The sequence below is a fragment of the Pseudorca crassidens genome, chromosome 3 (assembly GCF_039906515.1).
Source record: "Pseudorca crassidens isolate mPseCra1 chromosome 3, mPseCra1.hap1, whole genome shotgun sequence".
Lineage (NCBI taxonomy): Eukaryota > Metazoa > Chordata > Mammalia > Artiodactyla > Delphinidae > Pseudorca > Pseudorca crassidens.
The window spans coordinates 165,491,567-165,515,571 of record NC_090298.1 but is presented as its reverse complement, the minus strand read 5'-3'; the positions used below and the strand labels follow the sequence as shown (position 1 = coordinate 165,515,571).

Genomic DNA, 24,005 nt, shown 5'->3' with positions numbered 1-24,005 from the left:
TGAGAGGCCCAAGTACCGCAAAAAACAAAAAAACAAAAAAACATCTACAGGGACTTCCCATGTGGTCCAGTGGTTAAGACTCCGTGCTTCCACTGCAGGGGGCATGGGTTCCATCGGGGAACTAGGATCCCACATGCAGTACGGCCAAAAAAAAAAAAAATTGACATGTGCAAGGATTCTCACAGAACATCCACTGAACTCTGGCAGAAGATACCAGACTTCCAAACGGGCAAAAAAATCTCCATGTAATGGATATGACAAAAGAAAAAAGAAAACGAATAAAACAGAGAGAACAAGGTCCTACTGCATAGCACAGGGAACTACATTCAACATCCTGTGATAAACCATAACGGAAAATAATTTTTAAAAAATATTTATTTAGTTAGTTGCACTGGGTCTCAGTTGCAGCAGGAGGGCTCCTTAGTTGCGGCTCGCTGGCTCCTTAGTTGTGTCATGCAAACTCTCAGTTGTGGCATGCGGGTGGGATCTAGTTCCCCAAACAGGGATCGAACCTGGGCCCCCTGCACTGGGAGCGTGGAGCCTTAACCACTGTGCCACCAGGGAAGTCCCGGAAAATAATTTTTTATAAAAAAGAATGCAAAAAGAAAAAGTATCTGCCTAAGAGCAAGCCAAGATAATTTTGAGAAAAGAATGAGGAGAGATTTGCCCTATCACCTATCAAAATATATTCTAGTGGCAATGACTTTCCAAATTACCAGGTTAGATCGTGCAGCTATTCCCATTGGGAATTTGTCCTACAGATACCCTTGAACGTGGGTGAAACCATGTGCACACATGCTTACTCACTGCAGCAGCCCAGGGTATGGCAAAGGATTAGAAATGATTACATGAACAAATGCCGATGACATCTGAATGATGAGCTACAACACAACCATAAAATAGAGAAAACACTGTTTGCCTCCAAGGCCTATTATGTGGGGAAAAAATAGAAAAGATACAGGCTAGAGCTCTATATAGCAGCACACACTATTTTTGCAAAAGATGGGGAAATGTAACATGTGCACAGATTTCCTTGTATCTGGATAAAATGTCTCTGGAAGCCAAAAGAGGAAACCAGATAACATTAGTTGTCTCCCGGGGAGGTGACAGTGGTGGCTGATGGACAGAGGAGGGAAACATTTCACTGCCTATGGCAATATCAAAAAAAAAAAAAAGGAAGATTTACAATTATAATGAATATTTAATTTTAAAAACTGTTATAAAAAGCAAATATCACTAAAATAGTGTGAAACTGACCAGTCAGGAGGGCTGCAATGCACAGGGTCTTAGGAAGTCCCATGGGAAAGAAATCTAACTGCCTTTCACAATGTGGCAGACCCATCTCAAGTATACCTGTTAAGCAGAAACACATTGGCAAACACCAGATTAACAATAATATCAAATGTTTATTGAGCAGTTGTTTGCATATCTCTCTGCTGAGCATTTGACAGATACGACCTCATTAGCTCTTTTTTTAAAAAAATTATTTATTTGTTTTTATTTTTGGCTGTGTTGGGTCTTCGTTGCTGTGCGCGGGCTTTCTCTAGTTGCAGCGAGCGGGGGCTACTCTTTGTTGCAATGTGTGGGCTTCTCATTGTCGTGGCTTCTCTTGTTGCAGAGCACGGGCTCTAGGTGCGCAGGCTTCAGTAGTTGTGGCACACAGGCTCTAGAGCGCAGGCTCAGTAGTTGTGATGCATGGGCTTAGTTGCTCTGCAGCATGTGTGATCTTCCCGGGCCAGGGATCAAACCCGTGTCCCCTGCATTGGCACGCAGATTCTTAACCACTGCACCACCAGGGAAGCCCTCATTAGCTCTTGACACTAGTCCTACAAGGCAGCAAGCATGACCATCCCAAGTTCATAGTTGAAAGCTAAGGCCCAGAGAGGGGAAGCCACTTGCCTGAGGTCACACAGCGAGAAAAAGGTGAAACTGGCAATCTTATTTACATGGCATGTGGTCCTCCAGGTCCTTTGTTGATATATTTAACATACATCTTGAGGGCCTTCTGTGTTCCAGGCATTGGTCTAATTGCTGGCCGGTGATTCAGAGGTGAGCAAAGGTTCAATAGTTGAATCTGACTTCTTCTGCAATGAGTGTCTTGCTCTAGCTGCAGTCCCCAGGAGAGTGGACACTTGCTGAAGAAGGGCCCAAGGACCATGCCTCTAGCAGAGGAAATACGAGTTTTTAACCAGTTAGGGGAGATAGTGGGCTCCAAGGGCAGGAGCTGGGGGAAGATAAAAAGATCAGATTCAAGGGCCTGGTTAGCTCCTTGCTTGTCCTGGATCCCTCAGGAGCCTGTGTCAGGCTCATGATCTTGGAAGGTTCTATGGTTTGAACGTTTCTGTCCCTTCAAAATCACTATGTTGAAATCCTAACACCCAACGTGATGGTATTAGGAGGTGCATAGGTCATGAGGGTGGAGCCCTCATGAATGTGATTAGTGCCCTTATAAAAGAGGCTCCAGAAAGATGCCTTGCCCCCTTGGACCTTGTGGGGACATAGTAAGAAGGCATAGGCTATGTATGAACCAGTAAGAGGGCTTTTGCCAAAATTCAACCATGCTGGTGCCTTGATCTTGACTTCCCAGCCTCCAGAACTGTGACAAATAAATTTCTGTTGTTTATAAGCCACCCAGTCTGTGGCGTTTTGTTGTAGCAGCCCAAACGGACTAAGACAAGGAAAGTCAGTTCAGAGGGGTGGGGCATCCAGACAGGAGTAAGGCACGGGGAGTCAGTGAGGCTGACCACCCCCTCTTGGGCTCCTCTTAGGGTGGGAAGCAGGAGGCCCTCTCTGTGGGTACCGTCTGCTCCAATCCCCCCAAGCAGAGCTGCTGGCGGGCTTCAGCAGACACTGAACACTGAGGCTGCCTGGCCTTGGTATTTCTCGTGGACCGTTTTGAGGATGGGTATGAGGTTCTGGAAGGTCGGGCGGAATGAGGCCTCTGCTTTCCAGCAGTTCTTCATGAGGCAATAGATCTGGGGAAGGAAAAACTGAGGCTGTGATCTCTGCTCTCTCCCTGGTCCGATGGTGGGGGCAGGGGGAAAAGGGAGGGTCTCACCTCACAGGGACATTTCTCTGGCTGTGGCAGCCTCTCCCCTCGTTCCAGTAGCTCAGTGAGCCTCAGCACTGTCATCTGCCCCTGGGTGAGGCCTATGAGCTCGATGAATTTCTACAGAAGAAACAGGACAAGCTCTTTTTAAGAGGCGGGGCTGCCTAGATAGAGGTCAAGAGTCTGAAGCCGGACGGCAGGAGTTCTAATGCCATCTCTACCACTTCTCAGCTGCATAACATTGGTCTTATGACTTCGCCTCTCTGGGCCTCAGTTCTCTCATCTGTAAAATGGGTGATAACATCTACCACCTGGGGTTATTGTGAAACTTAGATAAACTAATATTCATAGAGTAAGTCTGAATTAGGTGCTTGCTGTTATTATTAAGCCTCAGCAAGTTGTTTTTGCCTGTTCAGAAAAATCTTTTAATTTTTTTAATTTTTTAAAAAAATTTTCCTATAAAGACACTCTGATTGGCTTTGGGAATAAACCCCTAACATACTCTAGGCTCCTCCCCTCAGCCAAGGACTACACAGTGAGTGGCTCCCTGGAGGGCACGTGAGTCAAGCTGGGCCAATCAGAGAGTCCTGAATTATGCTGGAAAGAGAAAGACCCTCCTCCCCTCAGCTGGGTCCACTGTTGCCACAACAAAGGGAAGGCTTGCTTAAGAAATGCTACCAGTGGTTAAGACTCGGTGCTTCCACTGCAGGAGGCACAGGTTTGATCCCTGATGGGGGAACTAAGATCCCACATGCCGCGTGGCACGGCAAAAAAACCAAAATGCTACCATGGAAATCAGCTGAGAGATGGAGAAAATGGGATTCCTGATGGCATTTGAAGGTCTAGATCAAGCCATGTTCCCACTGTCCCCTTGGGGTTTGCAAATGGCAGAATAAGCCGTTCCTATCTGAGTGGGTTTCGGTCACAATCCAAGCCCTCTGCAGTGTAACTGGCCCACTTTACAGAATGCGACTGTGAGGCTCAGGTAGGTTAAGTCCTTGCTAGGGTGGGGGAGCTGGGAACTGAATGCATGCCTCGCTAACTCCTCTAGGATGGGGTCGGGGTGCGGGCCTGGCGCTCACCGAAGGGGGGCTCTGGGTGGAGTCACAGTAGGTCAGCAGCTCATACATGGTGACCCCAAAGGACCAGACATCGGATGCATAGTAGAACTTACACTCCTTCAGGCACTCCGGGGCATACCTGGGGAGAGAGGGCACTCAGGCCTTGGGCCAGACCGAGCTGGAGTCCTTACCTGAGGCTTAGGAGCCCTGTGGTCCCAGTTAGGGCCCCACCCTTAAGAGGGGGGGCAGTGTCACTTGACCCAGGCCCTGTCGTCTGAGACCCCGGAATCCATCTCCTCCACCCTGTCTGCTCCAGGTGACCCTGGCACCCCTCCCTCCGGCTGGGTCCCGCTGGTTACCAGAACACAGGACTGTCCCCATCCTCGCGCACACAGTAGTACTCATGGCCTTCGGGCACGGCCTTGGCGAGACCGAAGTCCCCAATCTTGACCAGCCTGTTGTTGTCCAGCAGCACGTTGCGTGCGGCCAGGTCTCGGTGCACGTAGTGCTGCGCGTGCAGGTAGGCCATACCCTGGGGGTGGGGCAAGTCAGGATCAGCGCGGGGGCAGGACCGGGCCTGAGAAGCAGTGACCAGGATGGCTAGGGGACAGTCAAGTTGGCGGTGACCAGGCGCGAGAACGGGCAGGATGGCAGCTGGGGCCAGAGAGAAAAGGAGCAGAGCCAGACAGCAGAGGTGGAGCCACATGGGGGGCTCCCCCGGGGCAGGGGGCGGGAGAATTGGGAGGGGGGTGGGGGCCTGGGCCAGTGGGGGTGTGGCCAGGTGATCTGCTGAATGGACAAGGATGGAGGAGAGCAGGCCCAGCGGGGTTGGCGGGGGAGACAGGGAGCTCAGGCCAAGCCAAAGAAGGGGGCAGGTTCTGGGAGCAGGGGCAGGCAGGCCCACCTCGCAGATCTGCTGGGAGAAGAGCAGCAGCTGGGCCAGCCCGACATTGTGCCGAGGCAAGTAGTCTCGGAGGCTGCCCAGGGGCACGTACTCCATGACCAGCTGTACCGACTTCTCGCCTGACACCGGAGAGGAGCGGCCCGTAAGGGTGGTAGAGACCTGGACCACAGGCTGCCCACCCTGCACCCCCTATCCCAAGGTGGGGAGGGAAAACCAAGATCCATCCACACTAGGACCAGTCCTCAGGTGGGGCGGACCCATCCTGAACCCGTCCACAGGCAAGGGAGCTGACGGTGGCTCCCACCCATCCTGGCCCCAGCAGAGCACCTAAGGATGGAAAGGAGGCAGCCGGGCCTCGCCCACCTTGGTGTCTGCAAACTGCATCTTCCAGCCTGGGGCCGAGAGGCTCTAATTGGCCAGGTCCTGCTGGCCCCGCCCACCAAGCCACACCCAAGCCATAGCCCCGCCCTGTTACATCTCTAGGCCCCGCCCACCTTGGTCCTCGCAGCAGCCCTTGTACTTGACAATGTGCTGGTGGTAGAGTGTGCGCAAGATTTCGATCTCTCGCCTCCAGCCTGTACGGAGCTGGGGACCGCAGCCTGCCTTGAGGGCCTTCACGGCCACCATCTCACCAGTGCCGTCATTAGTTGGATCGTAGCAGTACAGGCTGACCTTTCCGAAGTGACCCTGGCCGGAGCGTGCAGGAGCGTCAGCCCCACCCCCAGCTCCCCAGGCCCCACCTCCAGGCAGGTTTGTTTGGAAAATCCAAGGCCCCACCTACTCCATGTGGATGGGTCCCCTTGGGGCTGAGGCCTCCCTTTCAATTCCCCGGGGCCTCCCTTGAAGCTGAGAGTCTCTAAGGCCAGGGCCTTGGAGCAGCCCATGCCCCGCCGCCGGTCCTCCAGGCCTCGCCCTTACCTCACCCAGATCCCTGATCTTTTTCAAATAGCGCTTGTGGAAAACCGTAGGATCTGACGCCGGTGAGTCCAGGTTCACAGACAAGACATCAACGAGATCTGGAAGAGCTACAGTGGGTGAGTCTGGAACACAGCCCTTTCTCCAAAAGCGTCCACACTTGGGGACACAGAAAGCCAGCTACTGCTATCCCCAGCATCCGATCCCAGAGATAAGCAAACTGTTTTTTTTTTTTTTTTTTGCAAGGGCTGGAAAATTCCTCTTATTGTCCAAAACACAGAGCTGGCTGCACCATAACCAACGCCTGGGATGTTCTGAGATTGGGTAAAGGGCACAAACTTTTCATTAATAACCAAAAAATTTGCCAGGGTCTAATTCATCCAAAGAAGCCGTGGCTCTCCCCAAGCAAAACAGAAAGGAGAGCTTGGGGCTTCCCCTCCCCCTTACTTAAGTGAATTAGAAACCGGCACACACCCTAAGCCACTGTACAGAGACTTGGGTGCACCATGCCTGAGTCAGCAGGGATCCCAGCCCCTCCCCCCCTCCAGGGTCCCCGCCCTGGAGTGATGCTCACTTTGGGGCTGCAGCTGAGTGAGGTCACGCAGGATGGTGCGGAAGGATGGCCGCTGGGCTGGCTCATAGGTCAGGCACTGGCTGGTAAGTATGGCCAACTCTGGGCACGAGGGCTCAGGCAGCTTCTGCTGCTTCTGGTAGAAGCGCTCTTTCTGTTGGAGAGGGGACCGGAAGGAGTCAGTGTACACCCTCAGTCCCCTTCCCCAAGAGGCAGAGTCAAGCCCCCAGAGCAGGGCTAGACCAGCCAGGTCCTCGTTCTTGTCATTCCCATTTTACAGATGAGGCCACTGAGCCTGGGCAATGGGATGCAGACTTGCCCACCACCGCAGGGTCAGGATTGGAACCCAAGGAGAGCAGGCTGTGCTGTGCTGGAGCATCTCACACTTGGCCCTTCCTGCCCTGCCTTCCACCCACCTCTGCTCCCAGAACGCTTTTGCATACTGCAGCTCCCTGAATGCCCCAAAGCCTCCCGGCCTTTGCAAAGGCTGTGTCCACCACCTAGGCTGCTCTTCCTAGCCCGGGACACTGATATTTCTGCACTTAGATTAAAACCTCCTCTGGGAAGCCCTGCCCCATCCCTCAGCTGGGTCAGGGCCATCCTCTGGGTCCCCTTCCTCCCGACAGCCTGTGCCTCCCCCTTGATGCCCTGGTCACTCTGCCTAAAGCATGTGATCTATTTGCTTTGTGCCATAACGACCTTATGAGGTTGGGACTGCAGTTCACTGCAACTGACAGATGACCTGATGGAGCCCCAGAGAGATGAGGCTGCACAGCCAGAGGGGAGGCAGCTCTGGACCCTGAATGTACCCTCTGGACTCCTTGGCGGTGCCAGCCCTCTTTGTGCGAAGGGCCCAGGGGTCCCCTGGACATACCTCGGAGGGGCTGCGGCCCTGCAGGGGGGCCTCCCCATCGAAGCAGATCTCCAGGAGGGTGGCACCAAAGCCCCACTTGTCGGCTGCAGTGCTTAGGCTGTTGGCTCCACCGGACAGGCACTCAGGGGCTGTCCAGGGGATCCGCTCCACCCGTTCTGGGGGCCAGAGTCAGAGGTCAGCAAGGTAAAAGGAGTGGGGGAAGCCCGCCCCTGTGCCCAGCCCTGCCTGCGTCCTCACCCTCCCTGGAGAGGACGCTCAGGCCCACACCGGGGTCACTCAGCTTGATGAAGGGGCTGGTGCCCTCCGCCAGCCCCAGCCGTGCCAGGAGGATGTTCCGGCCACACACGTTGCTGTGAACCAGGCTCTTGTCTTCCTGGGGTAGGGGGGAAAGGGGGCGTGGCCACTGGGGGCTATAGACCCCACCCCTACCCCATCCCACATGGTCCCCCCAGGGACAGCCCAAGTGAAAAAGACAATCATGGTCGTTATGGAGATGCCAGTCCATTGTCATAGTGACAAGGCAGCACTGGGTCTCCAGTGGGTCCTTCCTGTTTTCCCAGTGCTGGTGGCCAAGGCTCTCAGCCAGGGACAAAAGGCCAGAGGACCCTACTGTGGTCCTCAAACCCATGGCAGGCATGCTCCTTCCCCAGGGCCTTTGCACTGGCTGTCCCCTCTGTCTGGAATGCACTTCTCCCAGATACACTCACAACTACCCACCTCTCCCCTCACCCCATGTCACCTCCAGGTCACCTTAGTGAGGCCTTCCCCAACCCACCTGTTTAAGACATCACCCCTTCCCCAAACTGTATCAAATCCTCCTCTCCACCTCTGCTTTTCTGCCCACAGTTCTTGCTACTTTCTGGCGTACTATGTAATGTAATGTACGAATTATTATTTCTCGCTTGTCCCTCCCAACTAAAATGCCAGCTCCCCAAGGACAGAAACTTCTGTCTGTTTTGTTCTCTGTTGGGTCCCCAGGGCCTAGGACAGAGCCTGGCACACAGGGGGTGTTCTGGAAACTGGGGTGACTGGACCGGGAAGGGCTGGGGAACAAATGGCAAGAGGGACAGAGGCGACTGCCACAGGGCCTTGGACACCAAGTGGAGGAGGTGGGGAGAGATGGGAGCCACAGGGGTGCGTGAGCAGAGGAGGTTCATGGGAAGATCCAGTGCATGGATGGGTGCGTTCAGGCCTCCATACGCAACGTGGGAGCTGCCCTGGCCCTCCCCACCCGCGCAGGCCCCGCCCGCAGACCACGCACCAGGTAGCTGAGGGCGCTGGCCAGCTGCTGGGCCACTGTGAGCTTCCAGGCCAGGGGCACGCGGCCCCTCTCCCGCCGCAGCCACACGTCCAGGGGCCCGTGCTCCACGTACTCCGTCACCATGATATCTGCAAAGGCCCAGCCACTGCAGGTGCTGCCCACCAGCTTACCCTCCAGGGCGCCAGGAGCAGGACGGGGGGTGGGGGTGGGGGTGGGGGGTGGGGGGTGCGGCTGAGATTGTAGGTGGGGAAGGTGTCGGGCAAGGGTGTGGGGGTAGGCTCGGAAGCGACTCTGGGGAGAGGAGGCATGCAGTACCGAGGGCCGGCGGAGGTGGGTGCAGGGTGAGGCCAAGCTGAATGCTGGCATTTGGGTCCAGGGTGGGGCTGGGGTAGAGAGGAGGCTGCGAGTGAGTGACAAAGGTCAGGACGGGACTGGGGAACCGGGGGGAGGGTGCAGACCAGTGGAGGAAGTGGAGCTGGAGGTTGGGATCCCACAGGGCTGGGGGTGCCTGTGCAGTGAGAGGTGCGCAGGCTCGGCACGTAGGCCAGCGTTGCGGGGAAAGCAGGAGAGACGGACACGTGGTGCTGAGGTCGGCGGGTCTGGGGGCGGCCGTGGGCACCCTGTACAAGGAGGTGCGCACAGAGTAGCGGGAGAGCGGGGGGAGAAGCAGGGGCTGAGGTCTGGGAGGATCGGGGTGGCCAACAAGGCTGGGGTCTGCATGCTGTCACAGTATCGAGGGGGTCAGAGGATACACAGGGGCTGGATTGTAGAGGTGTTTGGGTGGTAGATGGAGCTAGGGATGCAGTCTGGAGTCGGGGTGCAGGTAGACGGTTGGGGCGTAGCCAGGGATCAGGGAGCTGCTAAGGGTCATGGTGCGGACAGGGTTTAGGCTGGAGATGAGAGTCGATGGGCACAGGCTGGGGTACGTTCAGGGGTGCGGTGGAGGTCAAAGGTCAGTGTGCAGTCAGGGATAAGGATGCAGGTCAAGAGTGTAAGTGGGGTCGGGCTGTAAATGGGGCAGAGTGGGGTGGGGTGTGTGTGTATGTCGGGGGTGGGGCAGGGCCCACTCACTCTCGGAGCCGTGCACGTAGATGCCGTGCACGAAGACCAGGTGCACGTGGGAGACCTGGCTCATGAGGCTGGCTGTCTCGTAGAAGGCCTGTGGGGACAGGGCAGGTTAGGGGGCTGCAGGCCCTGACCCTGACCCTCTTCACCCTGCCCCCCATCCCCTGGCCACGCTCACTCACCAGGGCGACGTCATGGTGACTGGGATCCAGCACCTTGAGTACCACTCGCAGCTCCTGTTCACAGCCCGCCCCGGGCATGGGGGGGTCCCCGCCATCCACCTTGTCCTCTTCAGGGCCTCCGCCCCCCACTCGCAAGAGGCCCTCATACACATTGGTCCTCGTGCCCTGGCCCAAGTGGGACAGCTGGGGGGACATGGTGTGGAAGATCTCCATGACAACGGCTCCAGGCTGCCTTCCTGGTGTCCCGCGCCCGCAGGGGCCACCCCCGCGCCACGCACCTGGGTGATGTCTTCCTGGCGGATCTGGTGGAAGCTGAGATGGCTGAGGTTGAGTGGCCTGCTGCTGGCCCGAGGTCCCCGTGTGACGATGAGGTTGGAGATCTCTGGGGATGGAAGCAGTCCCTGAAAGTCGGCACGGAGGGAAGAGGACCCCCCCCAACCCGAGCCCTGTGGCACCCCCATCTTGGTACCTCCTGGCCGTGGCAGGCAGCAGTGGCGCAGGGAAAAGCAGTCGTCGCCGGCCCGCAGGGAGCAGCCCTGCAGGGCAACCCGCAGCTCGCGCACGCTGGGGAAGGACCGGTCCCAGCCCTCCAGCGTGACAGTCCCAGCCTGCAACTCGATGGGGAACTTCCGTAGGTGCAAGCCCTTCACGCCGGGTGCCTGGAGCAGGTGGCAGCAGGGGTGAGGGCGGTGAGCAGGGGTCCAGGCAGGGAGCACGCCCAGCCCCAGCCCAGGACCCCCGCCCCAGGCCCACCTGGTCACGCTGGGCCACCGTGAGGATAAGGCGGTGGAGGTGGCTGGTGCTCCAGTGGATGAGGTAAAGGCCGTCCTCGGGCTGCAGCCTGGCCAGCACAAATGGCTCCCTGGGCGGGTGGGGGCACAAAGGGACACCATCAGGGCACCTGGGAGCACTGCTGGACCCACACCTGGCAACAAGGACACACAAAACCTGCCCAGCAGGGCACACTCCAGCTGGGATAAATGTCAGACACACCTTATGTGGTGACACCGTGTCTGAACACACACACGCAGGTAACCCTGTCCCATGCATGAAAACACACACAGACACAGGTACCGGAACAGGCACATGCTCGTGTGTAACAACTGTGGACACCGTGGCCGACAAGATCTCACACACACACACACACACACGGCACACACACGGCCATAGACACTGCCACTCCCAGGGTGACGCACAATGCAGTCTGTCACACACCGAAAGGAAAAGATCACAGACAGAGGACTTCCCTGGCGGCCCAGTGGTCAAGACCACGCTTCCGCTGCAGGGGGCGCAGGTTCAAGCCCTGGTTGGGGAACTAAGACCCGCATGCCGCACAGTGCGGCCGAAAAAAAAAAGAAAAAAAAGTATGAAAGATCGCAGACACAGCCGCTGTGTAACATAACAGCACAGGGGCACTGGCATCCCAGACCCAGAGGGGACAACTGTCATAAGCACAAACAGGTACTACAAGGTGACACAGCCACACAGACTCTGACAGTTACATATGTGGTACCATAGACTGAATGTCTGTGTCCCCCCAAAATTCCTATGTTGAAGCCCTAACCCCCGACAAAGGCGATGGCCTTAGGAGGTGGGTCTTGGGTAGGTGATTAAGTCATGAGGGTGGAGCCGTCACGAATAGGATTAGTGACTTATAAAATGGACCCCAGGGACTCCCCTGGTGGCGCAGTGGTTAAGAATCCGCCTGCCAAAAAAAAAAAAAAAAAAGAATCCGCCTGCCAATGCAGCGGACACGGGTTCGAGCCCTGATCCAGGAAGATCCCACATGCCGCGGAACAACGAAGCCCGTGTAGCACAACTACTGAGCCTGCGCTCTACAGCCTGTGAGCCACAACTACTAAAGCCTGAGTGCCACAACTACTGAAGCCCGTGTGCCTAGAGCCCACGCTCTGCAACAAGAGAAGCCACCACAGTGAAAAGCCAGGGCACCGCAATGAAGACTCAACACAGCCAAAAAATAAATTAAGTAAATATATTAATTTAAATAAATAAATACAAAAATAAAATGGACCCCAGAGATCTTGCTCACCCCTTCCACCATATGAGGACACAGCCAGAAGACTGAACTTTGGTTATGTAACAGGAGGTGGGGCTCTCACCAGACACTGGATCTGCGAGCACCTTGAATTTGGACTTCTAGCCTGCAGAACTGTGAGAAATAAGTGTCTGTGGTTTCTAAGCCACCCAGTCATTGGCATTCTGTTAGAGCAGCGCGAATGGACTAAGACACACGCTGACATGGCCCATAGGCCACATGGCCCATGTGGCCCGTACAGCCACAGCCCTTGAGAGGCGAAACGACCACTTCACCCTCCTCTGGTGTAGAGACTAGGCTTGGAAGGGTGAGACCTCTTAGACTGACCTAGGGGCCAGTCCAAGTGTCACAGATAGGACAGGAGATACCCAGGCACAGGGCCAATGAGCAGATGAGCTGATGGTCACAAACCCCAACCCGGCAGCATACAGGATGGCCACACACACCTGATGACCACATAAGCCCTGACACTTCACATTCTCAGCCCCACACGTCCAAGCAGGAGCGCTCAGACAGTGATCCACAAGTACCAGGACAGACACATGCCTGCAGGGGTGTAAACACCCACACGTATATCTGAACAGCCACCAGCGTTTGGACAACGCATAGCCCAGCAAAACTCACCCGTCCTGTCACGTGCAAAAACACACACTGACAATTTAAAACGCAGTTGGAGGACTTCCTTGGTGGTCCAGTGGTTAAGACTCTGCGATTCCACTGCAGGGGGCATGGGTTCCATCCCTGGCCGGGGAACTAAGATCCCGCATGCCCCGTGGCGCGGCCAAACCAACAACAACAAAACCAAACAAGACACACTCCCCAGAGTAGTGACACAGCTGCGTGCCAAATGGGCTGTTAAACATCCAGAGATGCGTGGTGACAGTCCCAAACCCAGGCACTCTCAGCGTGACACACCATCCATGCCGTGACAGGTGCCCGTTCTCCCCCCATAACCCCTGGGTGCACACATGCACCCACGTGAGCACCCACCGACGTGAACGCATGCACAATGCTGTATGAGCAAATCCTTGCATGTGTACACGCACGCACACACAGACACGCGTGTGCACACTAGACACGAATGCTCCCACACACGTGCATGCACACTCACGTGCACACACAGGCACACACACACTGAGACATGGATGCTTGCACACACATGTGCACTCATATACATGGGTGAACACACAGGCCTTCACACCCTAAGACACACATGCAAACACTAAGACACCGACATGCACACACCTCATTCAAACCCCACAGTCCCTAGAGCTCATGCCCAGTTCAGTCACCACCACGCAGCCCACCCGCCCTTCCTGGCACTCACAGCAGGGGTCCGTGGATACCGTCCTGGATACTCATCACCAGACGCGGAGGCGCCACCTCATGGCATAGGTAGTGGCTCGAGTCGGCCGTCAGGCGGAAGTAGCCATCCACCAGTGACACCAAGGACAGGGCCGCAGCCCGGGAAGGCAGGGTCAACTCCTGCAGGCGAGGGGGTGGTGGTGGGGAGGACAACATCAGGCAGATGTCACAGGCCAGAGGCTCCCACCGTCCCCCAACCCTCCCCCCACGGCCAGCCCGGCCCCCCGTCCCGGGCCCCACCAGGCACTTGTTGTCCTGACAGTGAATGCTGACGCGGCGTTCTTTCAGCACCACGTGGGTGATGTCCTGGAAGTCGCAGAAGTAGGCCCATGGGGCCTCCTGAGGTCTGTACACTGGCTGATTGCCCACCTCCTGGGCCTTGGCTTTCTTCCCAGATGGGCCAGCATGGGGCATCCTTCTGCCGCCACCACCACCACCATCACTGGCAGTCTGGAAACCAGCACGTGGGGCAGGTGAATGGAGCAGGGCAGTGCCTGTTTAGTCCCACTGCACTTTTCCCCGGGGGAGAGGCGGGAGCTGGAGGGACCAGGCAACCCCCCCCATCAACCCCAGTGTCACAGGCTGGACAGGAGACCCACCCAGAGAGATACACATGCCAGAAACTGGAACTTCGGGGAGAGTAGAATGGAGGTTCCTCACCCTCTCGGCCCCAGATGCCAGACCCCAGAAATCAGGTCCCCAGGGGGGCAGGCAGACAGAGGACACTCCCCAAGAAACAGACCCCCAGGGACTTCTCTGGCGGTCCAGTGGTTAAGACTCCACTCTTCCAATGCAAGGGGCACGGGTTCGATCCCTGCTCGGGGAACTAAGATCCCACATGCCATGCCGCGTGACCAAAAAAAACAAAACAAAAAACCAAAACAAAACAAAAAAAAGGAACAGCCTCCCAGGCACAGACTGACACACCCCAGAGGCACGTGGGGGAAAACCACCTTCGGAGGCCAAGGCCAAGGCTGAGCAAGGGCACGCCACCCCCAGCTGCCCTGGACTGCTAGATGGAAGAGGCGCCCCACTCACCTCTGCCTGTACCAGCCGCCACTGGATGCCGTCGGTGCCCGACACCAGCACCTCGTGGGTGGGGGGTCCTGCAGCAGACTCGGGCCCGGGGTCGGGAGGGGCCTGTCCGCCATCCCGGATGTAGCAGGGCTCCCCCTCGGCCTGGGCCAGTAGCTCCAGGTGGCACACGGGCACGCGCTCTGTGCCGAAGCGGGGCGCCAGCCGCTCGAGTGTGGCCAGGTACTTCACCATGACAACCTGCTGGGAGAGGCAGCCCGGCTGGAAGGCCCGCAGGAACTTGCGGAAGATGCTCCGCAGGCGCAGCCGCGTCAGAGCATTGTGCTGCCGGATCTGCCGCTGGAAGGAGCGTGGGATGCAGTCCTTGAAGCTGTGGGGACGACCAGGAGGGGCCAGTCAGGGGCCGGGATTGCAGGCCTAGCTGGGTGATGTGGGGCAAGTGGCTTCATCTCTCTGAACCTCAGCTGCCTCGTCTAGAAAACAGACAGGCTGCAACCTACATGGCCATCAACAGATGAATGGATAAAGATGTGGTACTTATATACAATGGAATACTACTCAACCATTAAAAAGAATGAAACAATGCCATCTGCAGCAACATGGATGCAACTAGAGATTGTCATACTGAGTGAAGTAAGTCAGGAGGAGAAAGACAAATATCATATGATATCACTTATATGTGGAATCTAAAATATGACACAATGAACCTATCTACAAAACAGAAACAGAATCACAGACATAGAAAATAGACTCTAGTTGCCAACGGGGAGGAGGTTGGGGGACAGATGGAGTGGGAAGCTGGGGTTAGCAGATGTAAGCTTTTATGCATAGAATGGATAAACAACAAGGTCCTACTGTATAGCACAGAGAACTATATTCAATATCCTATGATAAACCATAATGGAAAAGAGGATGAAAAAAACAAGAATGTATATATATGTATAACTGAATCACTTTGCTGTATAGCAGAAATTAACACAACATTGTAAATCAGCTATATTTCAATTTAAAAAATATTAGGGGGGGCTTCCCTGGTATCGCAGTGGTTAAGAATCCGCCTGCCAATGCAGGGGACACGGGTTCGAGCTCTGGTCCGGGAAGATCCCACATGCCTCGGAGTAACTAAGCCTTTGCGCCACAACTACTGAGCCTGTGCTCTAGAGCCCGCGAGCCACAACTACTGAGCCCATGCACCACAAGTACTGAAGCGCACGAGCCTAGAGACCGTGCTCTGCAACAAGAGAAGCCACCACAATGAGAAGCCCGCACACCTCACCAAAGAGTAGCCCCCGCTCGCCACAACTAGAGAAAGCCCGCACGCAGCAACGAAGACCCAGTGCGGCCAAAAATTTAAAACATAAAAATAAAAAATATTAAAACTGAAAAAAACCCAAAAACAATAAAAAAACAGGCAGGCTGTCATGAAGGTGGACAGAGAATGCTATAAAGGGCCAGCACAGGGAGGCCAGGTGGTGCCTGGGCCCAGGGCCCAGGACTTTGGAGGAGACTATAGGTCGGAAATCCCAGCTCTTGGGCAACTTCCTTAAGCTCTAAAGGGCTCTGTCTTTTCATCTGTAAAATGGGATCAAACAGTGCCCACTTCTAGGGCTGATGAGAGAATCAGGACTATTGATTGGCATAAAATAAGGACTATGTGAGTGTTGGCTATTATTATTATTGGAGAAGTCGCTATTGTTTTGATCATTAATATGATTATCAATAAAAGGCACAGCTCTGGGAAGGCCCTCTGCTCCTCACAAAGCCATACCCTTCACCCCTTCTCCTGCCCTGCACTTGCGCACCAGCATAGCCCACTTAGATGAGATTTGAAGCCTCATCCTCCATGTCCCAAGCCACCTCTTCCAACCTTTGAATACAAAGATCCTAAAGGTCAAGGTTCTAGCTGCCTTCTGCCCCCACTTCCAAGCTTTCCAGGGCTCCCTAGAGCTCTCAGGGAAAAAGGTTCCCTGACTAGTGCCTGGCCGTCTCCTGCATTTGGGCAATCACATTCCGAGTTCAGTTCCCCTGGAAACTAGGCCTTTACCACCTCCTGCCTCTGGGCCTTTGTATATGCTGTTCCCTCTCCCTCGAATGCTTGGCCAAAGCAATCCACATCTGGATAAAGCCAACTGAACCTTCAGGTCTTAGCAGAAATCACCTCCCCCCAGGAGCATGCTCTGATCTCCAGGCTGGATAGGGTCCCTCTTCTGGGCTTCCCAGCGTCCTGGGCTTCACTGTCACAGCCCTAGTCCTCCAGTGGTAACACGACAGGGATTGAAAAATATGTGCTTTAAGAACTGCAAGTCCTGGGAAATTCCCTGGCGGTCCAGTGGTTACGACTCGGCGTGGGTTCAATCCCTGGTTGGGGAACTAAGATCCCGTAAGCTGTGTGGCGCGGCCAAAAAAGAACTGCAGGTCCTGAAAGACCCATTTCTCTTGCTGCCTCCTCCAGGCAGTGTGCCCTGATTGCCCCAGTCCTCACTGCAGTGGAGGCTAGCAGCTCTCCAGACTCCTGCCTCCTTTTTTCCCTTGAATTCTAGGGAGTCCTCCAAGCTCACCCTGCTCCAGCCACACTTCCTCCACCACATATCAAGCATGGTACAATCTTAGGGCATTTGCACTGGCTGATCCCTCTGTGGAGAATTCTCTTCTCCCAAATACCCACCTGGCTCCCTCCTTCACTTCCTTCAGATTTTTGAATTTGAATGTCACCTTCTCAGTGAGGAATTCCCTGATGACCCAGGTTTTTTTTTTAATTTATTTATTTTTTATACAGTAGGTTCTTATGATGACCCAGTTTTAAATTGTACGCCCCCCATTCCCTGACACACCCCTTCTTCCTCTGTTCCTGCTTAATTTTTCCCCATTGCACTTATCATTGTCTAAAACGCTATACATTTTATTTTTGTATTTTGTTTATTGCCTGTCTCCTTCATCAGATGTGACCTCCAGGAGGGCAGGGATTTTTGTCTGTCCTATTGACTGTTGTGTCCAGAACACCCAAAACTAGTACCAGGGACTTCCCTGGCGGTCCAGTGGTTAGGACTCAGTGCTTTCACTGCCAGGGCCCTGGGTTCAATCCCTGGTCAGGGAACTAAGATCCTACAAGACGCTCAGCACGGCTGGAAGAAAAAAAAACTAGTACAAGCATACAGTAGGCAGTCAATAAATGTTTGTTGAATGAATGAAGGCATGACAGTATGCAAGGTCTACCCTGGCCACCAGATGCCTGGGCATGTCCACCCACCTATGCAGTGTTCCCGCCTCATTCTCAATACCTGATCTTCTTGGCCACCTTCTCAAGGGGGACACCATGGCAGAGAGCGAGGTGGCAGAGGTGCAAAAAGGCCATGCCCAGGCTCTCGTTCTGAAAGTGGTGGATCTCCTCCTCGCTTGACAGCTCCCAGAGCGATGCCACGTCATTTATGAACTCATGCTTGCCCTGGGGATGGGGAATCAGGCAGAAAGGGAGGCATGAGAACCTGTTCACTCCCCAGCTTCTGGTCACTTTGGGGAAGGGAAGGACCGCACATGTATGCCTCCTCTGCCCAACCCTATGCCTGTGGCAGACATCACTAATCAATCACAGCACTTACCCCTACAACCCTAAGAGTCTCAAAACCCTTTGGTTCAGGCAGCCAAAGGATCCCAGATGGCATGAGTTGAAACCTACTAGCTACAGCAAATTGGGAGGGAAGTGAGGACTCCTCATTTGCAACCTCCCTCACAAACAGTCTCACCTCCCCAGCCCTGCTCACACCTGCTCAAAGAGGTACTCAAAGGAGGCGGGGTCCAGGAGTTGCACCCCCTGCTCGGCCTGTTCTGAGGAAGGCTCGGACCCTGGGGGACCGCAGCGGTACACAGCCGGCTCCTGGGGATGCATGCCATGCCAGTTCCGGAAATAAAACCTGCAGGAAGGGAGGGGGCGCAGCTGGGGTTTAGCACAGATTCAGACCAGGTCCAGGAAGGTGGGGACAGGGGAGGGAGGGGACAGAACGAAAGCCTTCCAAGGGGACTTCACCCACCTCATGCGGAAGTACAGCATCAGGCTCGAGTCTCTGGACATATCCAGGACGTGGTTTGGAGGCAGCCAGACCTGGGCCTGGACATCGAAGAGGGCAAAAAGATTGAAGCAGGGTGGAGTGATGCCTGGACAGGGGAGAAATGAGTCAGGAGTCAATGCCTGCTGCCGTTAGCCCTGTGGACCCCCAGACCCACTGTCTCCCTTCACAATCCCTCCCTGGGCCTCCTGCCTTGCCAACAGAGGACAATGTAATATGTAAACCATCCTATGGCCTCACAGGAAAACTACATTTCCCAGCCTCCCTTGCAGCTAGGATGGAGACATTGGGCTGGTTTTTGGCCAGTGGGATGTGGGCATAAGGGAGTACATTTTTCCAGGCCTAGAAATAAACTTTCCTGCCATCTTCGCTGCCCCAGGGATGTTGGAAACCCCTTATGCCTAGTGGTGAAGCTATAAGATAGAGGGGAACCATCTGACCTGCATTAGATTTTATGTAAATTTTCATTGTCTTAACCCAGTAGAATTGGGGGGGCTGCTTGTTACTACAGCAAAACCTATCATAGACTGACTAACACAGCTCTACAGACTGCTGGCACTTTGCCTGGTCTCTCTCTGAACTCCAGACCCAGAGAAATATCCAACTACCCCTTGGCTGTCTTCCTCTAGACATCTCGGGCCCCCTGAGATGTGCCTTGTTCCAAATAGATCTCATCTGAGGTCCCCAAACCTGCCCCCTCTCTGCCGGACTTCATCCTTGTCCTCAACTCGTCCCACCCCCTCCACATCAGATTGGTCACAAGTCCTGTACTTTCGGCATCCTCCATCTCTCTGGGATCTACCCACTTCCTTCAAATCCAAAACTCAGCCCTAGTTCAGCCTCCAAACTTACTGTCATTCCCCACACTGGCTGCCCAAGCATCTATTTTTTATACACATCACTTAAAAATTGTATCTAAAATAGTTCAGAAGTATTTATTTATTTTTAATTAAAAATTTTTTTTCTTTCTTTCTTTCTTTGTTTTGGCTGCGCCGGGTCTTAGTTGCGGCATGAGGGATCTTTAGTTGTGGCATGCAGACTCCTTAGTTGCAGCATGCATGCAGGATCTAGTTCCCCGACCAGGGATCAAACCCAGGCCCCCTGCATTGGGAGCACAGAGTCTTACTCACTGGACCACCAGGGAAGTCCTTCAGAATAATTTATAATCACCTAAGTACCAGCCACGAGAAAAAGAATAAAACCTGGCAAGTACAACTGAAGCCCCCACCTACATCCACCTCCTCTCCCCTCCCACAAAGAGGTAACTATACTCCTGAACTAGAGTTTATCATTTTCATATTCTCTATCATCTTTGAACGTTATAAATTCAAATGCGGTATTATACCATAGGCAACCTGCAATTTGCTTTTTCATGCTACGATAGGTTTTAAGCTTCACATGTGATATATGTAACTTTGGTTAAATTCCTTTTTCCTGGCTGTATAGTATTCCAGTGTTCAACCATATTGAAACTGATTTGTGCATTCTCCTATACACAGACTTTGAGATGGTCTCCTATTTTCACTAAGATAAATGAAGCCACTCTGAACTTTCCCACGTACATCTCCTGGAACACATGAGCTGAGTGTCTGTAGAGTGCACATCTAGGAGTGGAACTGTGTGCCCTCAGGGGATGTACATTTCAACCATGTTAGACGATGCCAAATTGCTCTCCAAACTCATTGCATCCGGGAATTCCCTGGTGGTCCAGTGGTTAGTACTTGGTGCTTTCACTGCCGAGGGCCTGGATTCAATCCCTAGTCAGGGAACTAAGATTCCACAAGCCACATGGCACGGCCAAAAAAAAAAAAAAAAAGAAAAGAAAAGAATCATTGCATCCAAGTATACTGCCCCCCAAAGAAAGAGCATGCCTCCCTATGAGACAACTTCCTAAAGAACCAATCTGTTTCACTCTCTGGCTTAAAACTTCCATCGCTCCCCTTTGCCCCCTGAGAAAGCCCAACCCCCTCAGCACTGAATAACCATGACCTGGACTCAGACAATTATGCTCTGCTTTCAATTCCTACTTCCCCTTCCAAATTCTTGAAAACTATGCTCCAGTTATTCTTAAGATCTTTTGCTTCCTCAAAAAGATCAGGTTCTCTGGGTCCTTGGCCAGGCATGTTTCACACCACCCAGAAAACCAGTACTTCTTTAAGAATCTGCCATTGATGGGAAAGTACAAGGTGTTATAGAAATCTACCAGAAGGCCCCCATCCAGTTGTGGGACAGGGGGTTTGAGAGGATGTCCTGGAGGAAAGGGCATGTAAGCAAAGTCCCCTTGGAGAGACCTTCTCCCCCTCCGGCAGGAGAAACTAACTTTCAGGCACGTGTGCTGCAGGCTCTCTCAACCATTCCATGCTTCACTACTGTTCCTGGGGAAAGCTTTAAGCCCTAAACTCCTCCCTCTGGGGTTTAAAACACTGTAAGATCTGAACCTGGCTGACTTCTGCCCCATAACCTCCTACTTTACTCCCGCCCTCGCCCGCCACAGTCTGCTCCCCCTACAGCAGCCAGAGATCATCTGTGACACTTGCGTCCAATTACGTTCCTTCTTCACTCACAGTCCTCTGTGGCTCCCACCTCACTTGGAGTAAAATCCAAAGTCCTCCCTGAGGCCCAAGAGGCCCTGTACAACCTGTGCCATCACCTGCTTGCCCTCACCTATTCCTGTCTCCCCTTCACTCACTTGGCTACAGCCACACCTGCCTCCTCACTGTTGCTGGCAAGTTCCCACCTCAGGGCCTTTGCACTTGCTGTTCCCACTGCCTGGCGCCATCTTCCCCAAGATATACCCGTGGCTCAGTCCCTTATCTCCCCAAGTTTTAAATATTTTACCATGATCTCTGGCCTCCTATACAGTTTTCTTATTGATTGTGTTTCTTGTTGATCCCTATTAGAATATCAGCTCTACAAATGTAGTAACTGGGGGCTGGCACACACTAGGTGCTCACTCAATGTCCTCTGAATGAATGGGCAGACGATTGGATGGATGAGGCCCGGCGGCTGCCAGCACCTCCACCCCGCCATGGGGCTGATGCCCGGGACTCACCGACTTTGTGTGCAATGTGGAGGCAGACCTCCTCGGCAGTCAGTGTGGCCTCGCTGAAGGTGACCCAGGGCTCCCCGCCACCGGGGCCGGCCCAGTGCAGAAGCACCTTCAGGCCTCCTCTGGTGGCCATGGGCTGAGCTCCATCCCCATCGGGCTTTCTGCCCCTGGTGGTGGCCCCCCATTGGCACAGAGGCATGCTCTTGACAGCTGGCTTGCCTGGGAAGGAACAACATCCTGTCAGCCCCAGGCCTCAGCCTGGAGGCCCCTTTGAGCACCTCAACCTTCCAACCATCCAGACTGAGGCTTGGGGGGAAGATTCTGGACCCCTGCTCGCTGTGCAAACTTAGACACCCAATTCCCCTTCCTGAGCCCCAGTTTCCACAACCGTTTGATGGAGTTGGGGTATGTGTCCCCACCTACCAGATCAGTCATGAACAATAACACCACCAAACCCCTTTATTGGACAAATTCACCAATATAAAAATCTGCTCTGTCCAATAAATTTTTTTTTTTAAATCTGCTCTGAACCCACCTTTCCAAAATAACCAGGAAGACAGGGGTGGCCAGACAGACCTGGGGGTGAATCCTGTGTCAACTCAGATGAGTCACTTAGCCATGCTGGGCCTCAGTTTCCCCATCTGTAAAATGGAGATGCTGAGAGTGTTGCCATGAAGAGATGGTTGTGAAGTTTCTACATTCTTTTTTCTTTAACTTTTAAACTAGAGTTGTAAGTGAATTACGCACCACTGTCACCATATCACAGATAGGTACGGACTTACTATTGCCATTTTGTCGTCTTCTTGTTGTTTTGTACATCCATTGTTCCTTGTTTCTTATCCTGCTGTCTTTCTTTGTGTTTGGATGTAATTACTATAAGATTTTTCCTTTGTGGTTACCCTAAGTTTAATGTTACAAGTTTAAGACATTTTATGAGCCTTACATAACATACCTCACACTTGTAACACCCTATTTTAAGCTAATAACACCTTCACTTCAATAGGACTGGTAAACATTATACTTTTCATTCTCCTCCATCTCATATTTTGATTACTGCTGCTACACTTTACATGTTTTTTATATTGTGTAACTAAAACAGATTATTATATTACGGTTATTTTTTCTACATCCTTTTTTTTTTAAAAAAACTAGAGTTGTAGATCAATTAGGTTGTGATGTTTCAACACAATTCTGCATGTCACATGTTCAGTACCTTGATACAGGCATGAAAAAATAACAAATATGATAAAAACAAGAATGAAGTCATTATTGGTTTTATCATCATAATCCTTTTTCTCTTTCAAGCCGAGATTCCTGCATACCGCATCTACCCCCACCAGCGACCCCAGTCCCTGCTGGCTCCCTGAGCGGAGAAGGGGCTGTGTTCAGCTCTTTCCCCAACAATCTGGAACTTTTCGAGAGCCAGGCCCAGGGCTCAGGCCTCCTGAGGCCTCCAGTATTTGCAGGGAGGGGCTGTCAGCGATTCGACCGATGTTACTGGTTTAAGACAGTGATGGGGGAAAAGAGAAGGTTGTAATAGCACAATGTCGGAGTCGTCGAGAATCAACTCCTCTCTGAACCTGTTTCCTCATTTAGAAAATGGGCATAAAACAGTCTCTCTCTCAAAGGGTTGATGGGAGGATTCAGTGAGGTGAGACAGGGAAAGGGCTCCGCACCGGGCCTGGCGTGCAATAAGTGCTTGATAAATGTTCGCTATTATTATCTTATTAACATTCGAGATAAGATCTTGGGGATGGGGTTTTGCAGGTGCCCATCTCCTCCCTCCTCGTCCCCATTGGGCCCAGACCCAGCTTTGAAGATGAGGTCTGGGTGAGGTCCGCAGCCCCCGCCCCCCAACAGAAATCTCCAAACACTTCTGGCAGGGGCGGGAACCGCGACGTGTACCCACCGGGCATCAATCAGTCCCAAGGCAGTGTGGGGGCTTCTACCCACCTCCTGCAAAGGGCCGTCCCGCCGGCCGCATCCTTCTTGATGACCTCCCGGGCGCGCCCCCTCCCGCCCCCGCTCCAGACTCACCCTTTCCGGGGAACTCCGGCTCGAACCTAGGACCCCGCCCCGCCCAGCAGCCAGGGTCAGCCGCCGCTTGATCGCCGCTGGGACACCGCCTCCCATTGGCTGCCTGAAACGGGCACACTCATTGGCGGCCGCTCTGCTCCGCCCCCTCGCTGCTACGGCGGCGCTCCCATTGGTGCGGGCTTCATGCTTTGCTCAGCAGCGGGTGGGAGTGTGAGGTCTTGCCGGGGCAAGGCTGCTTCCATTACCCACGCGGGCGGTGGGCCTAAGTCAGGCTTCCGTACCTGAACTTGGTGCAAGCCCAGGTCCTCAGCTCGGCAGTCTTTCAGTCCTCCAACTCCCCTGCCATATGGCCCTACATCTGTCCTGCCTTTCGTCCCTGTCTGCCTGGCCAGCCCTGCTTGGCGGCCTGAGACCCCCTTCCTCTAAGGGAGGCATTTCCGGCCCACCAGCTCACATCCCTTTTCTGATCACCTGTAGCCCTGTATTCCGAGGGCCCCTTGCTCTCAAGGTAGCAGCTTGG

At 53.8% G+C, this 24,005-nt stretch overlaps 1 protein-coding gene across 12 annotated transcripts; it reads right to left on the bottom strand.

Annotated features, from left to right (window-relative positions):
- Positions 1 to 1,386: 1,386 nt before the first annotated feature.
- TYK2 (tyrosine kinase 2) lies at positions 1,387 to 23,576 on the bottom strand. 12 transcript variants are annotated; one of them, XM_067733795.1, is made up of 26 exons: positions 23,486 to 23,565; positions 22,231 to 22,348; positions 21,984 to 22,089; positions 21,452 to 21,667; positions 18,364 to 18,487; positions 18,099 to 18,246; positions 17,617 to 17,780; positions 14,342 to 14,708; positions 13,544 to 13,753; positions 13,266 to 13,423; positions 10,636 to 10,744; positions 10,352 to 10,541; positions 10,161 to 10,264; positions 9,883 to 10,065; positions 9,707 to 9,794; positions 8,636 to 8,763; positions 7,612 to 7,747; positions 7,375 to 7,529; positions 6,504 to 6,654; positions 5,933 to 6,039; positions 5,509 to 5,701; positions 5,015 to 5,133; positions 4,470 to 4,642; positions 4,132 to 4,249; positions 3,059 to 3,169; positions 1,387 to 2,975 (listed from the first exon to the last, which is right to left on the bottom strand). In XM_067733795.1, exons 4-26 carry the CDS (start codon positions 21,645 to 21,647, stop codon positions 2,841 to 2,843), a joined length of 3,567 nt encoding a protein of 1,188 aa, XP_067589896.1. In that variant the 5' UTR covers positions 21,648 to 21,667; positions 21,984 to 22,089; positions 22,231 to 22,348; positions 23,486 to 23,565; the 3' UTR covers positions 1,387 to 2,840. The 12 variants fall into 12 exon arrangements, with proteins under 12 accessions (XP_067589896.1, XP_067589900.1, XP_067589893.1 ...); XM_067733799.1 differs by having other exon boundaries at positions 22,025 to 22,089; XM_067733792.1 differs by lacking the exon at positions 22,231 to 22,348 and having other exon boundaries at positions 23,486 to 23,576.
- Between the last annotated feature and the right edge of the window lie 429 nt (positions 23,577 to 24,005).